Genomic DNA, 14,120 nt, shown 5'->3' with positions numbered 1-14,120 from the left:
TTTCCATGGATACCATAGGAGGAGAGTTTGGTGAGCAGAGCTGGGTGCCAGACCGTATCGAAGGCACGTGATATGTCAAGGGAGACAGCTCTGATTTCCTGTTTGGCATTGAGGACCTCCATCCATTGTTGAGACAGCAGAAGCAACATGTCCAGAGTAGAATGACCTGGTCTGAATCCAAATTGATGATCAGAGATCAAGCCATTTGGAAAAGAGGAAGGATTTGATATCTGAAGCAATGATGGATTCCATGACTGCTGATAATCGTAAGAGTGTGCTGATAATCGTAAGATAAGAGGGAGCAGGCTGATTGGTCTTTAGTTGCAAGGATCTGTTTTTGCACCTTTTTTGTGTAAAGTGGTAATGTTTGCTGATTTCCAAGATGCTGGCAGATGACCTTGAGCAAAAGAGAGGGTGAAGAGAACAGAGAGAGGGTGAGATAGAGCGGCGGAGCAGGACTTTAGGACCCGTGGGCTGATGCCATATGGTCCAGTTGCAGAATCGGAGTCGAGGTTTGACAAAATCTCCACCTTGTCAGGAGAGAAGGACACAGAGCCCAGGAGCAGTTGGGTTCGACTGGGTAAGGTGGGAACAGAGAGAGATATGGTGTTATAGGTAACTTGCACAAGCTTCTTTTAGTTTATGTATAGATTTTATTTTGGGTCTACCTAAACTGAACTCGAGGTTCCAGGGAACTCAACTGGTCTATATCAATATGGTTAGAATATGCATAATAGAACCACAAACTATATAGTTTATATGTGCTAAAGAGGTACAGTAACATTGAAGGTATCTCATGTTTAAACAGGAAACTAGAAAAAATTGAGTTTTAAGTGAGGCATGAAAAGTAAAACTACAATTACTTTTCTCAGATTTCAGACTTGAATTTATTATATGTGTTGAGGCTTGTTACATACTGTCTACACACCAAGTTTCAGCCTTCTAGCTACATTAGGAAGTACCAGATTGACAAAAATTGATTTTTCAATATGGCCGCCCTGCCACGACCATTTTTGGGCGTGCAACGCCCAAATGCAATCCCAAACTAGTTTATGTCTTAAAGATGCTGCATAACAAGTTTCATCAAATTTGATCAATATTTGTGACTTTTAGAGCGTAGACGTCGAATTGTTTACAGACAGACAGACGACAGACGGACACTGGGTGTCGACAAAAACTCAGCTGGACATAGTCCAGTTGAGTTAAACATGGACGTACCGGTATGTATCTTCCTATCCTCTTTTTAACTGCATGCTCCATTCATCCTCCTTCACTCCAACTTTCCTGCCCTCACTTTTCTACCCTATTTCCTTCCTTTATTAATTTGCAGAAAATCCTCCCACCTCCTTGCGCAAACTTATGTAGATGACTCCTTACTATTTTTGTTTAAATAGAGCGTTTTAAGGTGGGCTGACAGGATGGGTGAAAGCTAGATGTACGCACACTCGCCTCAAAGCTCTCTCGCCTGGGTTTGATTCTCGGCCCAGCTATAAACTGTCATCCTGGTGTTCCACAGGCAGGGTGATTCATCAATGTGTGTGCTGTCCCTTGGATGGACGTTAAACGGGGCGTCTACGTCTGCCGGCATTAGTTGGTGAATGTTAGAGATCTTACGGTGTCCTTCGCAAAGTGTCGTAGGTGAGCTATCGCCAGCACAATGGCAAAATTCCAAATTCCTGCCCGAAACACTTAGTCGAGCATCAGGCCTGGCAAACCCGTTTGTGAAAAGACTTGCGCCAAAAACTTCCCCCAGCCAACCCTACAAGAACGTCGGAATAATTGTAGCCATTAAAGGAGGAGAGGAGCATTTTGCGGCATTTAACAAGCAACCCCCAAATGAATTGCATTTCAAAATTTGCATTACATCATGTTTATTTGAAATGCAACTTGCGAAGAAATAACCCTAGTTTATGGCTTCCATGCTGAAGAATGACATATTTTCAGCGTCATGGTTGTGTTATGGTGAATCGCATTGTAAATTGTGATAAATGTACAGGGTGTCTCAAAATAGATGGAACCCATTAACATGATAATAATTTCTTACTCAGACAAGAAACTCCAAAAAAGATTACATTTCCTGGAAGCTGATATGATAACAATAAAAAAACTGAAGATTTGAGGTCTCTAGCTCAAAGGATACATTTATTAGAGCACATGTTCCAAATGACCGCCTTTGCGCCTTAGACACACTTGAAGCCGACGAGCGAAGTTGTCAATCACCCTGACACACTCTTCCTTCCTGATGGCACGAATCTTCTGGGTGATGGCCACTTTCAGTTCAGAAATGGATTGAGGACGATTCTCATACACGTGGTCCTTCAAGAACCCCCAGAGATAAAAATCTGGGGGGTTCAGATAGGGTGAATGCGGAGACCACTCGGGTTCGCGGCGCCTGCTGATCAGCCGATCAGGGAATCGGTGGTCCAGCCACTCCATCGTGATGTTGGCTGTATGTGGAGTTGCCTCATCTTGTTGGAACCATTGCACATCTCGATTCACGCCACAACGTCTCCCAAGTCCCCTCCAGAACTTGTTGAGCACCACAATGTAACGCTCCTTTGTGACAGTGACTGCCTCCTCGTCTGCGTCTTCAAACCAAAACGGTCCGATTATGCCATGTTTTGAGATGGCCACCCAGGCCATGCATTTCACAGAGTGCAAGGGCCTCTGAAGCACCTCGTCTGGGGCTAGTGTGCCCCAGAACACATTGTTCTTGCTATTGACATGCCCACAGAGCAAGAAGTGTGCTTCGTCGCTGAACCAAACATCATCAAGAAAGTCAGGATCCTCTTCGATCTTGTTCTTGAACCACCGGCACATCACAACACGTTTTTCCATGTCAGCTGGTGTGAGTTTATGCTTGATCTGGATCTTGTATGGGTACAGCTGAAGATCCTTGATCAAGATTCTTTGCACTGACGCACGTGAAAGACCCAGCTCTTGGCTACATCTTCGGATGGACTTTTTCGGGCTCCTTCCGACAATGTCTCACCGCATTCACATTGTCAGGAGATCTTGCAGTCAGCTTCCTGCCAGAACTGGGTGTTTCTGCCTTCTTGTTGAGGTTGTTTACTGATCCAGTGGCTTGAAATTTGTGTGCCCAACGATAAATTTGGTTTTTCTGGGGATAGTTGTTGAAGTTGAACTTCCTGCGAAATTTTGCTTGCACCGTTTTGAATGATTTCGTCTCCAAATAAGTAGTGACGCAAAATATTTTTTCCTCCTTTGTCCAAGGCATTTTGATTGATAATTATTAGTTGTTATTGTCTCCTCTCTTCAAATCTGAAAAAAAAGAACAAGAACATTAATATTGGCAGAATTATTAGCAGTGACATGGGTTCCATGTATTTTGAGACACCCTGTACTTGAAAGCAATTTCTTCGTCAATTAAATTGCCAAGTCCCATATCATTGCTGTCTTGCAGCACACTCGATAATTCAAAATAGATGTGTACAGATCATTCGAATAGAGGAAAATTTGAATGAGGAAGAATTTTGTTTTATTCGCCCTCTGCTCGACAGAGAAGTGAAGCTTAAATTCACACCATTCTGCAAAACCAGTAACTTAAATTCTTACTCATGCAGTGTCCCACACTCGCCAATGCACATGCCTAAAATGTTAGCATTAATTAAAGATGTGGAAGATGTCAGGTGATCGTTTTCTTCATACATTGACATGTCGCATCCAATGGTGTGTACGATGGTTTATGCAATGCTGTATCGCCACTTGTTTTACCATGTTTCTTCATCTAAATATAATGGAGGAAAGGTACAGGTAGTGGACCAAAATGGAAACACCAATGCATTAGTGTGTGTCACTGTGTGTCACCAATGTGTCAATAGGGTGTTAGGCCACCACGTGCAGCCAGTACGGCCTATATGTGCAATGGCATCAAGTCCACCAGCGTGTGGAATTCTGCAGGAGGGATGCGGCACCATTCTTCCACGAGAAAGTCAATCGACTCACACCTGTTTGACGAAGGTGGAAAATGCTCTCTCGGGCGTCGTTCCAGAATATCCCATAAATGCTCCATTAGGTTCAGATCTGGTGACTGAGAAGGCCATGACATATGGATAACATCAGTGTCCTGCTCGTTAAATCATTGGGCGACCACGCGTGCTCTCTGGATGGGGGTGTCACCTCTTGCAGGCATGCTAGCCATAATTATAGGCATCCAGGCCTGTGCAGCATTTTTAAACATGACCCTAAGCATGCTGGGATGTTATTTGCTTAATCAACACACCTGTGTGGAAGCCGTTGCTTGATGTCCCTCATTTACCCTCTTTCCATTTTTTTTTGTCCACTACCTGTATGTTGTATGCATGTTTCATCTATTCCTCCAAGAGAATTTGACCTAGGAAGCTGAAACTTAAGGATTAATGAGGCCAACCTGAAGTTGTGCATTTTACATTTGATTCCATCAATAATTTATTTTTCACGCATCTTGGCATTTTCTTCCTTAGGGGGAGGGGAGTGTGCAATTGGAATTATCTGAGCTATATAACCACGATGTATTATATATGTACATAAGCAGGACGCATATTTTTGCTTCATATACGGACGGAACCCAGGTTATTTTTTATGAACGACGAAGACAGCGGTCTGTTACTATTACACCGCCCAAATAAAGATGTGTCAGAAGAACATGTTGCATGCTTGGAAAGAGATTGCCTATGGGGTGGGTACTCCGCTATGGTATTGATAATCAAATATAATAACATGATCCCCTGGGCAGTCCCATAGGGAGCGGGTGCTCCTAGTATTTCCAATGACAACACTGCTTTGTTCAACAAGAAAAGCGTTATTGCAAATGTTTGGTCTTCTAGCGGAGTCCAATGTACAGTAAAAGTAACATAAGTGAATGGACACGGGCTGTAATTATTACACACATATGATACAGTATGCAATGAGTAAACATGTTATACTGTAAAAGTTATAGCTCAAACAAAAAGGAACTATTTTAATTGGTGAGAATGGTCTGTGTTGTACCGTTCTAAGTGCTGCAATCAAATTGGTCATTGTCAAAATGATTGAGCATCTACTCTACAAAACGAGTAACTGTAGTTAAAAAAAAAACTTTTACGCAAGTTGATACTTCATTGGTCTTGGCATTTCATTCCTCAGGTGCTGTGCGGTCGGGAAATTCCACGCTGGGTGAACCGCCTTGCCCATGTCAGCTCCTGCATCCCATTCCTGCGCAACTTACTGCCACGCGAGTGGCTCATGCCAGCTGCTTTACAGAGTAGCCTCTCACAAGGACATCTCTTTTCCGAACACCTGCCAGCCTCACCAGCCGAAGAAGCTACACCGTCGCTGGGACGGGTACAACCTCCTTCCCTGGGAGTGGGACGGCACGGTACGGAGCCCCGGCAAACGTCTGTCAACACACAGACATCGACGACTACTGGGACTTCAGGGACAGCCTCTCGGTCATTCCGCCAAACAAGAGTGTGACTTGGAAGTGAACTTCCACAGCTCCAGACTAACTTAAAAAATTTACATCTCCTGTGTAATGGGGGCTTTGGAGTGAAGATCGTTTCTCAAATTGCACTTTCGATGGCTTGAAGTGCTATTGATTTAGGGGTCAAGTTGTTTTGCCAACAGGCACTCCATTCTATGCAGTGGAACTAGAAACCTTGACCACTCTCTGGAAACACATCCCCCCACCCCAAATCCTTCCTTCCTTTTCACTTGTTTACTCACTTTTTGTTTTACAAAATGAAAATGTTTTGCATTTTCCTTATTTTGATAGTATTTTTAATACCTCGCCTCTGCAGCTGCTGATACACGAACAGCATATGATATTTTTAGCATGGAATTGCAAGCAGAACTCAAACTGTATTAAATAATTTTTTTGTATTGGGGAGGGTAATGTGGTTGAAATTTTGAAAAGTTTGTCTATTTGGCCAAGAGTACGTTTCTAAGGGATGTGAAAGTGGCATTTTCTTTTTTTAAATATAACCGTACATTCCTATACAATATTGGATGTCCTCAATAAAAATCGGCACCTGTCCAACACTGATTGAAATTAGTCCATCACTATTTTAATAATTAATCTCCATGCAATCTCCAACCTTTGAAAATCAGTGTTTCTTCTGGGAATTACATTATTGCTCCTGCGTGTCCAAATAAAGGTTATTTAAATAACATCTGTTAAAACCATGCACAGCCTATCAGATTCCCAATAAACCTGAGTGCTCCCACCCTTTCAATGCTGAATCTTGATGGGACAAATCAAATCCTAGTCATGGCTATGCTTGTTTCAGCGTTTTTGCTGCCTAAGCAGTCACTTGGCAGTTAACACACTGTGGTGTCAGGCCAATGATTTGTAATTTCAGTCACAGTGTTGGAAACCAGGTGTCTACTCGTTTTGGAAGGTACTACTGAACCTCCTAAAATAAATACTGCATCTGTATTGTAAGGGCAACCAAACTCTGTGGCGGAATGGTTAGAACGTCCGCTCTGAGTCTGGGACCAACCGTCGTGGTCGGTGGTTTAAACCCCAACGGCCAAAATACTTTTAAAATGTTACGTGCTGCTTCCTTGACGTTCAGCATTTAAGAGGATGGAGCATGGACAAACAACGCTGGGAAGGCAATGCAAAACCACCCAGTATAACGCTTTCCAAGAAACTGTTTCAGCAGCACCAACATTGTAAAGAAGATGGTGCATCAAATCAAAATTGTAAGGGTTGGGGGTTAATTTTTATCAATTTCAATCCATGTCGGGTGTAATAGCAATTAAACATCATGCGATAACGGTTTGTGTCCTGCGCCCATGAAGACAACTATGCACTTGCCAAAATGGGAGCAGGCTGAACATTGGATAAAATTTGATCTCAAACCCACATAGATGAGTTTGCATCATAATCGAGAAAAGGTGACGCCCAAAGTAACGGTTTCAGAGGACGGTGCATTTTGAACGTATTTCGTTAACATACACTGAACTGTAAACACAAATCGGAAAAACTGTTGGTATATCATTTCAACAAAATGCCTGGTGCTATGTTATTTGAGAATGTAATTATTTTCAGAGGTTACTTTTATCACTATTTTACAAAAGCACCAATGACTGGTTGCTACTTGGCCGAGAGCAAATAGAAGACACGTAACTGCTGTACATATTATTATAAAGCAGTCAATCAATTTACTTGTGCATATTTTTTATTCTAAATTTTAATGTTGCTCAGTTTTTGATGAGCAACAGAAATGGAAATGGCCACCTCACGATGGAGGCCCAAATATGGCGGATTTCTATTCCCGCATTCACGTTAGAACAATGTGCAGCATGTCGCTCAACTGTGCGGTATTATCCACTGTATACAACTCAGTCACACTCCTATAAAGAAATAAACAATGTTCCTGTACAAATGACTTTTGTATGCATTTTGTTTGAAAAGCAATTAACATTCCACAGAAGGTAAGACCCAGCAGAGGGCCATTTTGCCAATCCATGCCTACACATTTCCTGACTTCAAGCAGGAAATTGAACTAGGGCTGGCACACATCAGCCTGCTCTTTTGAAAAATGTGGGTACCTTGAACATTCACAACTAAAACGCACAGAGGAAAGTCGGCGATTTCCAGCTATAGTATGACATGCTCCAAGATGCAGTGCCCCCTCTTGGCACTAACTGCAGAATTCAATCTGAGTTTGAGCTCACCGGGAATTGGGCTGACAGGATGGCATCGAGGTACACACACTCGTCTCTAAGCAGTCCAGCCTGGGTTTGAATCCCGACCAAGCTGTAAACAGTCATCTGGTGTTTTGCACGCAGGGCGAGACATCAACGTGTGTGTCGTCCCTCAAATGGACATTACACGAGGCGTTCCATCTGCTGGCATTAGCTGGTGGATGTTTGAGATCGCATGGTATCTTTCGCAAAGTAGGCAACCTTTTGTCGGTACCCTGGCGAAATTCCAAATTCTTGCCCAAAGTTACAGGGGGAACGGCATCAGCAGCACAGCAAATGATGCAATGATGCAGGTATGGCTGCATATTAAAAAAAAGAAGGGTTAGAACCAATACAAGATAGGGCTACAGGATAGTTCATTTTGTAACATGCACACCATAAAGCTGTTGCCAAAAGCCGGCACTGCACATCAGAACTTGTCATAGAGGAGTTTAAAATAAAAGATGAAACAAATGTACTTAGGGCACATCATGTTCAAACTATGCAGCATGGCTGCAGGGACAACCAAGTAAAGTTTGTCTCCCGACAAGGCCGGCTTGAGACGTGTTTCGGTCACCAAGCGACCTTCAAAGACAATATTCACCACCTCCCTGTTGGAGGTAAATCAATGACTGAAATGTTGGACCTGAACTATGTTGGATGAACATACCGCATAGTACAAACGTGAGGTGTTTGAACTTCTCCACATTTGGTATTCTGCCTTTCGAATGAACAAACCTTTATGTCTGGAATTTCAGGTAAAAGATGAAATATCAAGTTAAAAAGGTAAGTTGCTGCGAGACCAAAATAAAAATAACCTTTCATGGTAAATCGGCACTTTTTTTCTGTCCCAGCCAACGTCACTGATTTACGATTGTTTACATCAAACTTTCCTCCAACTGGCATTGCTTTACAAAGACATTACTCAGTCTTCGACAAATAAACAACCTGCCATTTTTGACAAACTAACAACGGCACTCAAACACAGTGCACTGAACGAAGTGCACAATAACACAATGCAAGCTGACTTGCCTTCGCATGCGTTAAAATGGTAAAGAAAGTCCATTTTAAGGCTTCTAGTTCCAGAAGCTATTTCCTAGTTGCTGTTCATCATCTGCACTGGAACTTCTATCGCTCATGTCTTCAACATCCTCCGGCTCTTCCTTGTCAAAGTATCGCTCCTCCTCATCCTGAGCCTCGATGTCCAGGTTGTCATACCTGCTGCCATTGTCGACAGTGCTGGGGAAACAGACATTACGTATACAATGCCCTATTATTGCCAAAAGTCATTCTGCCTCAACATGCTACTGTTTGACAAGTAACATTCAAATATTTGTGAAGAAGAGCAGCTCAGTGTTCAATGGAAAATTCCAACAGCTATTTCATGTGAAAATCCAGGATTGGCAGAAATTAGGCACCAATAGAAAAGCCATGGCTGCACCTGTAGTCAAAATCTTCATCTTTGCCATCAAGGAAGCGCTGATGCATCTGACTGACTAACTCTTCATGCAAGAGGGCAAGTTCCTCTGTGCTGGGTGTGTGGCAGGTTGCCCTTCTTGTCATGCCCATCTCTCCCCAGAGTACACCTGGCAAGAAAAATATGGGACGCAGTCAACTTAAGATAAGGAAGGAGGGAAAAAAACATGGACGATAAAGGAAGTACATGTCAGAAGAGAAATGAGATGAAGAAACTAGAACGGTTGGTGTCAAAACACAATTAACACTTCATTTTCTTTTGGAATGCGTGTCACAGAATTTGAGAGATTGCTTCATGACAGGTACGTGGTGCACATCTCATGGGGTACAGTAATTTATACACAGAGAAAAAACAATTAAGAAAAGCAAGGTCAAGATAAAGGTAAAGTTTGGGAGGAGTGGGTGGGGAGACAAACTATGGAGACATATGACAAACTATGGAACTACTACTACTATGGAAACTACAAACTATGGAAACTATGGAACTACTACTACTACTATGGAAACTACAAACTATGGAGACAAACTTCCCCCTGGGATGTCACCACTAAAAGAGTTTCAACTCTATGCTCCAATAATCACATCCCTACAACACCCCAAAGCTAACTTCTGAGATGTGGTGTGCCATCCCCACCACAAAACCAAACTTCGAGTGGCTGTGTTTCAATGCTCAATTCGAGCCCATCTGGATTTCCAAGTCCGTAAACATGACCAATTTTTTTATATTTTTTTTTAGAGTATAAACAATCGCTATAAGCCATATTTTGACAGGCAAATGTTGATCTCGTCTGTGCACCATGTTGGGACCGCAACACTTTGCGGCTGTCTGAATGGGGTCACAGTGAGAAAAATGTTAGGAACCCCTGACCTGAGGATTTGACCGTGGTGCAGGGCCATACCCCATAACCATCATATAACAGCTTCTTTGCATGATTAGTGGCTCGGTGGTTAAATGGTTAAAGCCTTGCTACTTTACTCCACTAGTGTGGATGCAACATCCATAGACACCATTCGAGGAAGGCTTACACTCCTTTTGTTTCCGCTCATGTGTGGACATTAAAGATCTTGTGATACTTTTGTAAAAGTTCCCTGCCAGTTTGAAGGAAGTCTGAGGCCTTGCATTCTGGACTGAAGGAGCAGTCTATAGAACTGAACTAGTGAAGGCTTAAGGCCAAGCGTTTTGACTATTTGACTACTTTGACTATTGCCAAAGGCAGTTTTAACAGCTTATGGCATTTTTCTTTGAATCGTCATTATTGTGATTGTTGCTTCATCTACTATATAGCGATGTTCACTGTTTATAAACAAACCCACCATATCCACGCATGCGCAGCAGCCTGGTTGGCAAAAGCGCAGTGTTTTCGTTTTGCACAATGGCGTCGCTCGACAGACATGTGATCGTTTCGGAGTATTTTAATAGTCTTGACACTGTTGCAAAATCTCGGTACAAATCGAAGTTGAGTTATAGGAATGGTGAGGATATTCTTCCGGATCCATTTGCATTGAAAGGATGGCAAAACAATCCATCTTGCTGGCCAGATTTGACCTACGGCGACGTGTACACGTGCTTGATCGACACACCGGGTATCTACACAAGGGAGTCACTGAAGGCATTCAGGTCACTACAGGCATACAATTTTTTTTAAGTGGTCATGTGAAGCCACTGTGGTATCATGCGATCGGGAATGATGTACCATTCTGCTTTATCAAAGGCAAAGTCATACCATCACAGCGTCTCAACAACAAACCTCATGAGGCCTGGGTGTGTGTGGGGAAGAAGGAAGAACTGCCACTGCCACTCTGCCACTAGAACTGCCACTTTAGAACTGCTGGCATTGATGACCGGTTTACTCGCATCCACTTTTGATACAACCCCACTTTTGATACAACCTCACTTTTGATACAACCCCACTTTTGATACAACCCCACTTTTGATACAACCCCACTTTTGATACAACTCCACTTTTGATACAACCCCACTTTTGATACAACCCCACTTTTGATACAACCTCACTTTTGAAACAACCTCACTTTTGATACAACCCCACTTTTGATACAACCTCACTTTTGATACAACCCCACTTTTGATACAACCCCACTTTTGATACAACCTCACTTTTGATACAACCCCACTTTTGATATAACCCCACTTTCATTGGACATGCTTTGACACAACCCCCATGGATACAACCCCGATACACACACACACACACACCCCACCCCTAACACACACACACACACACACACACACACACACCAAACCCCACCCCCCCCCCCCCACACACACACACACACCCCTCCCCCCCCCCCACACCCACACACACGTCCACACGTCAATCCATGCACTGATTGCAGAAAAATCCATTTTTAAAATAAAATTAACCTGAAATTGCAGAGACAGAATTATTTATTTTATCTGAGAAGCCAAACGATTCTTCTTCTTCTTTAGTTTCTCACAACTTTGTGTGAAATGCGATCTAGTTAAAAAAAAAGTCAGAATTTGACCAAATCTGTTTCATTCGTTTGTTAATATACCTCACCTATTGACAAATCTTCAATTGGAATTTCATTTGAGGTCGAAATGACCGCGGGAGATCGTGTGATAGTGATCACATCCTGGAAGGACAAAATGGTGCGTTTCTTCTTCGTTAGTTGCTCACAACTTTGTGTCGAATGCGATCAAGTTAAAAAAGTCAGAATTTGACCAAATCTGTTTCATTCGTTTGTTAATATACCTCATCTATTGACAAATCTGCAATTGGAATTTTATTTGAGGTTCAAATGACCGTGGGAGATCGCGTTATCGTGATCACGTCCTGGAAAGACAAAATAGTGGGTTTCTTCTTCTTTCAACAATAAAGACATAGTTTCGAGACCCTACATGGAGAGTGGCTCTGGAATTCTATAGAAACTTATTCCCGAGTTCTTTTCAAATCTATTTGTGCAATTAACAACACAGCAGCTCACAGGCATTGTCCTTGAAATGATGTCACGTCAATGATCGTAAAACTTCACCACTTAGAGACGGCCAGCATGGTTGGTGTTTTGCCACCCAAAACAAAGAGCGCGGTCACGTGATCGGGTATGTGACGTCACGGTAAACATCGCTATAAGAGAGCCGTTTGTCTGTGCGTGTGCCGCCATTTTTCTCAGAGATGGCTGAACGGATCTTCGTCAAACTTTCAGAGGTTCATCAGTGAGTGTTTTAGGCAAAAAATAATAATAAATAAGTTCAGTTGAAAAAAGAGAAGAAAGTTAGTTTTCTTTGGATTTTTTTTTTTTAATCTAAGCCTTTTTGATTAATGACAGTTATATACAAGTACACATTCACATAAATAAATTCAAAACAATCACCAGACATTTGAACACAAATAATAAAACAATTCCGGAAGTGGTCGAAGTTGGTCGTAAACCTTCTTCTTCCTAAATGTCATCATACTTAACTCAGAAACGTGATGAACGGCACATTCACCAGCATATATTCAACGAAAAGGTGAAATGATGATTTCATATTTGTGATGGATTCTGATTTGGATGCAATTGCTTTTCCATTATTTACCCTCATTTCAAATACTAGGGCATGCCCGTACTATATTTATGCCCGTACTATATATCTATCTAAAATTATATCCCCCCCCTCTATTTACATGAAATGGTTTGGTCCATTCGCAACGCCAAAGCGAACGGCGAACGGCTTGCGAGTACAGTGACAATCCCCCCCCTCTATTTACATGAAATGGTTTCGTCCATTCGCAACGACCACAGAACCCCCCCCTCTATTTACATGGAATGGTTTGGTCCATTCGCAACGCCGGCACACGCGATCGTTCGCTGCTCTCTGATTGGTTGAATCGTTTTTTGGACATAGCTCGGTAAGTAATTGTCCGATTAATATGAAACCTTGAAAAGGCACATCCTCGGGTCCCCAGCAATATACCTGGCAAGTTAAAAGTATATCGGACCCGTGGTTGTCGAGAAACAGCGGTCACAGACAAACAAACGTACAGACAGAGATTACTGGAATTATAGATAGACTAGGGCATTGCCCGTACGTGGGTGCCCGTTCCTTGCCAAAAAAAAAAAAAAACGCTACCCGTACGCTCTACCCCGCCCGTACGCCCGTAAACAAAAAAAACAACGCTCTTCGCTTCCGCCCTTCGCTCTGACTGAATTGGGAGAAATAATGCGCATAAGAAATCGAATTACGTACCGTAATGGCGGTCAGCTCGTAACGCGCTCAGCTCCGCTCGTCTCACATCGGCCACGCCTACGCAACAAAGCGTTCTGTGATTGGCTGCCGGAAAGCGTGCTGCCGGACAGTCTTCACTGTCCGGAAGTTCGCAAATCGCAGTTACGATGAATCGTTTTAATTTAATCGCAGTTTGAATTCGTTTTAAAACATAGTTTAACGGCAACATAGTTTTCCAACGTGAAATAAATGAATACGCTGTCAAATGTGCCGTCCGAGGCAGAGTCTGATCGCCACGTTCGGCACACGTGATAGCTCGCTGCTCTCTGATTGGTTGAATCGTTTTTTGGACATAGCTCGGTAAGTAATTGTCCGATTAATATGAAACCTTGAAAAGGCACATCCTCGGGTCCCCAGCAATATACCTGGCAAGTTTCAAGTATATCGGACCCGTGGTTGTCGAGAAACAGCGGTCACAGACACACAGACACACAGACACACAGACACACAGACACACAGACACACAGACACACAGAGATTACTGGAATTATAGATAGATGTTAATGTTTCTATTTTGCTTGAGCAACGTCAGGTACTCCAGCTATAAACACTTATATACTTTACTCAGGATACAAATACAACTTTGTCTGGGGGGTAACATAGGCTATGTGGCCACGGCCTCATTCGGGGGTGTAGGGGACTGGGGTAGGGAAATAAATTCTCGATGTAAATGTGTATCACGTAGCACCACCTGGTGATGGTGGGAGAAGGTATTACAATTTCC

General features: G+C 42.8%; 2 protein-coding genes across 4 annotated transcripts in view; one reads left to right on the top strand and one right to left on the bottom strand.

The window, feature by feature from the left end:
- Nucleotides 1-6,022, top strand: part of DESI2 (desumoylating isopeptidase 2) — a 42,038-nt gene extending 36,016 nt beyond the window's left edge. For 2 of the 3 annotated variants that reach the window (XM_068132820.2, XM_068132801.2), the window contains 2 exons: nucleotides 3,843-3,981; nucleotides 5,125-6,022. In XM_068132820.2, the coding sequence (XP_067988921.2) occupies nucleotides 3,843-3,981; nucleotides 5,125-5,246 (261 nt within the window). In that variant the 3' untranslated portion in view covers nucleotides 5,247-6,022. The remainder of the gene's footprint in view (nucleotides 1-3,842; nucleotides 3,982-5,124) is intronic. The other variant, XM_068132811.2, reaches the window with a different exon arrangement.
- A 1,123-nt stretch (nucleotides 6,023-7,145) lies between these two features.
- CCDC97 (coiled-coil domain containing 97) overlaps nucleotides 7,146-14,120 on the bottom strand; it is a 29,799-nt gene continuing 22,824 nt past the window's right edge. Inside the window, exons 5-6 of the mRNA XM_068132681.2 lie at nucleotides 9,113-9,257; nucleotides 7,146-8,910 (exon numbers count right to left, since the gene is read on the bottom strand). Of these exons, the coding sequence (XP_067988782.1) occupies nucleotides 8,748-8,910; nucleotides 9,113-9,257 (308 nt within the window). The 3' untranslated portion in view covers nucleotides 7,146-8,747. The remainder of the gene's footprint in view (nucleotides 8,911-9,112; nucleotides 9,258-14,120) is intronic.

Source organism: Myxine glutinosa, chromosome 1, assembly GCF_964187855.1.
Source record: "Myxine glutinosa chromosome 1, kmMyxGlut1.1, whole genome shotgun sequence".
Taxonomy (NCBI): domain Eukaryota; kingdom Metazoa; phylum Chordata; class Myxini; order Myxiniformes; family Myxinidae; genus Myxine; species Myxine glutinosa.
Note: the sequence above shows the minus strand (reverse complement) of the source record. Positions and strands in the feature narration are given on the sequence as shown.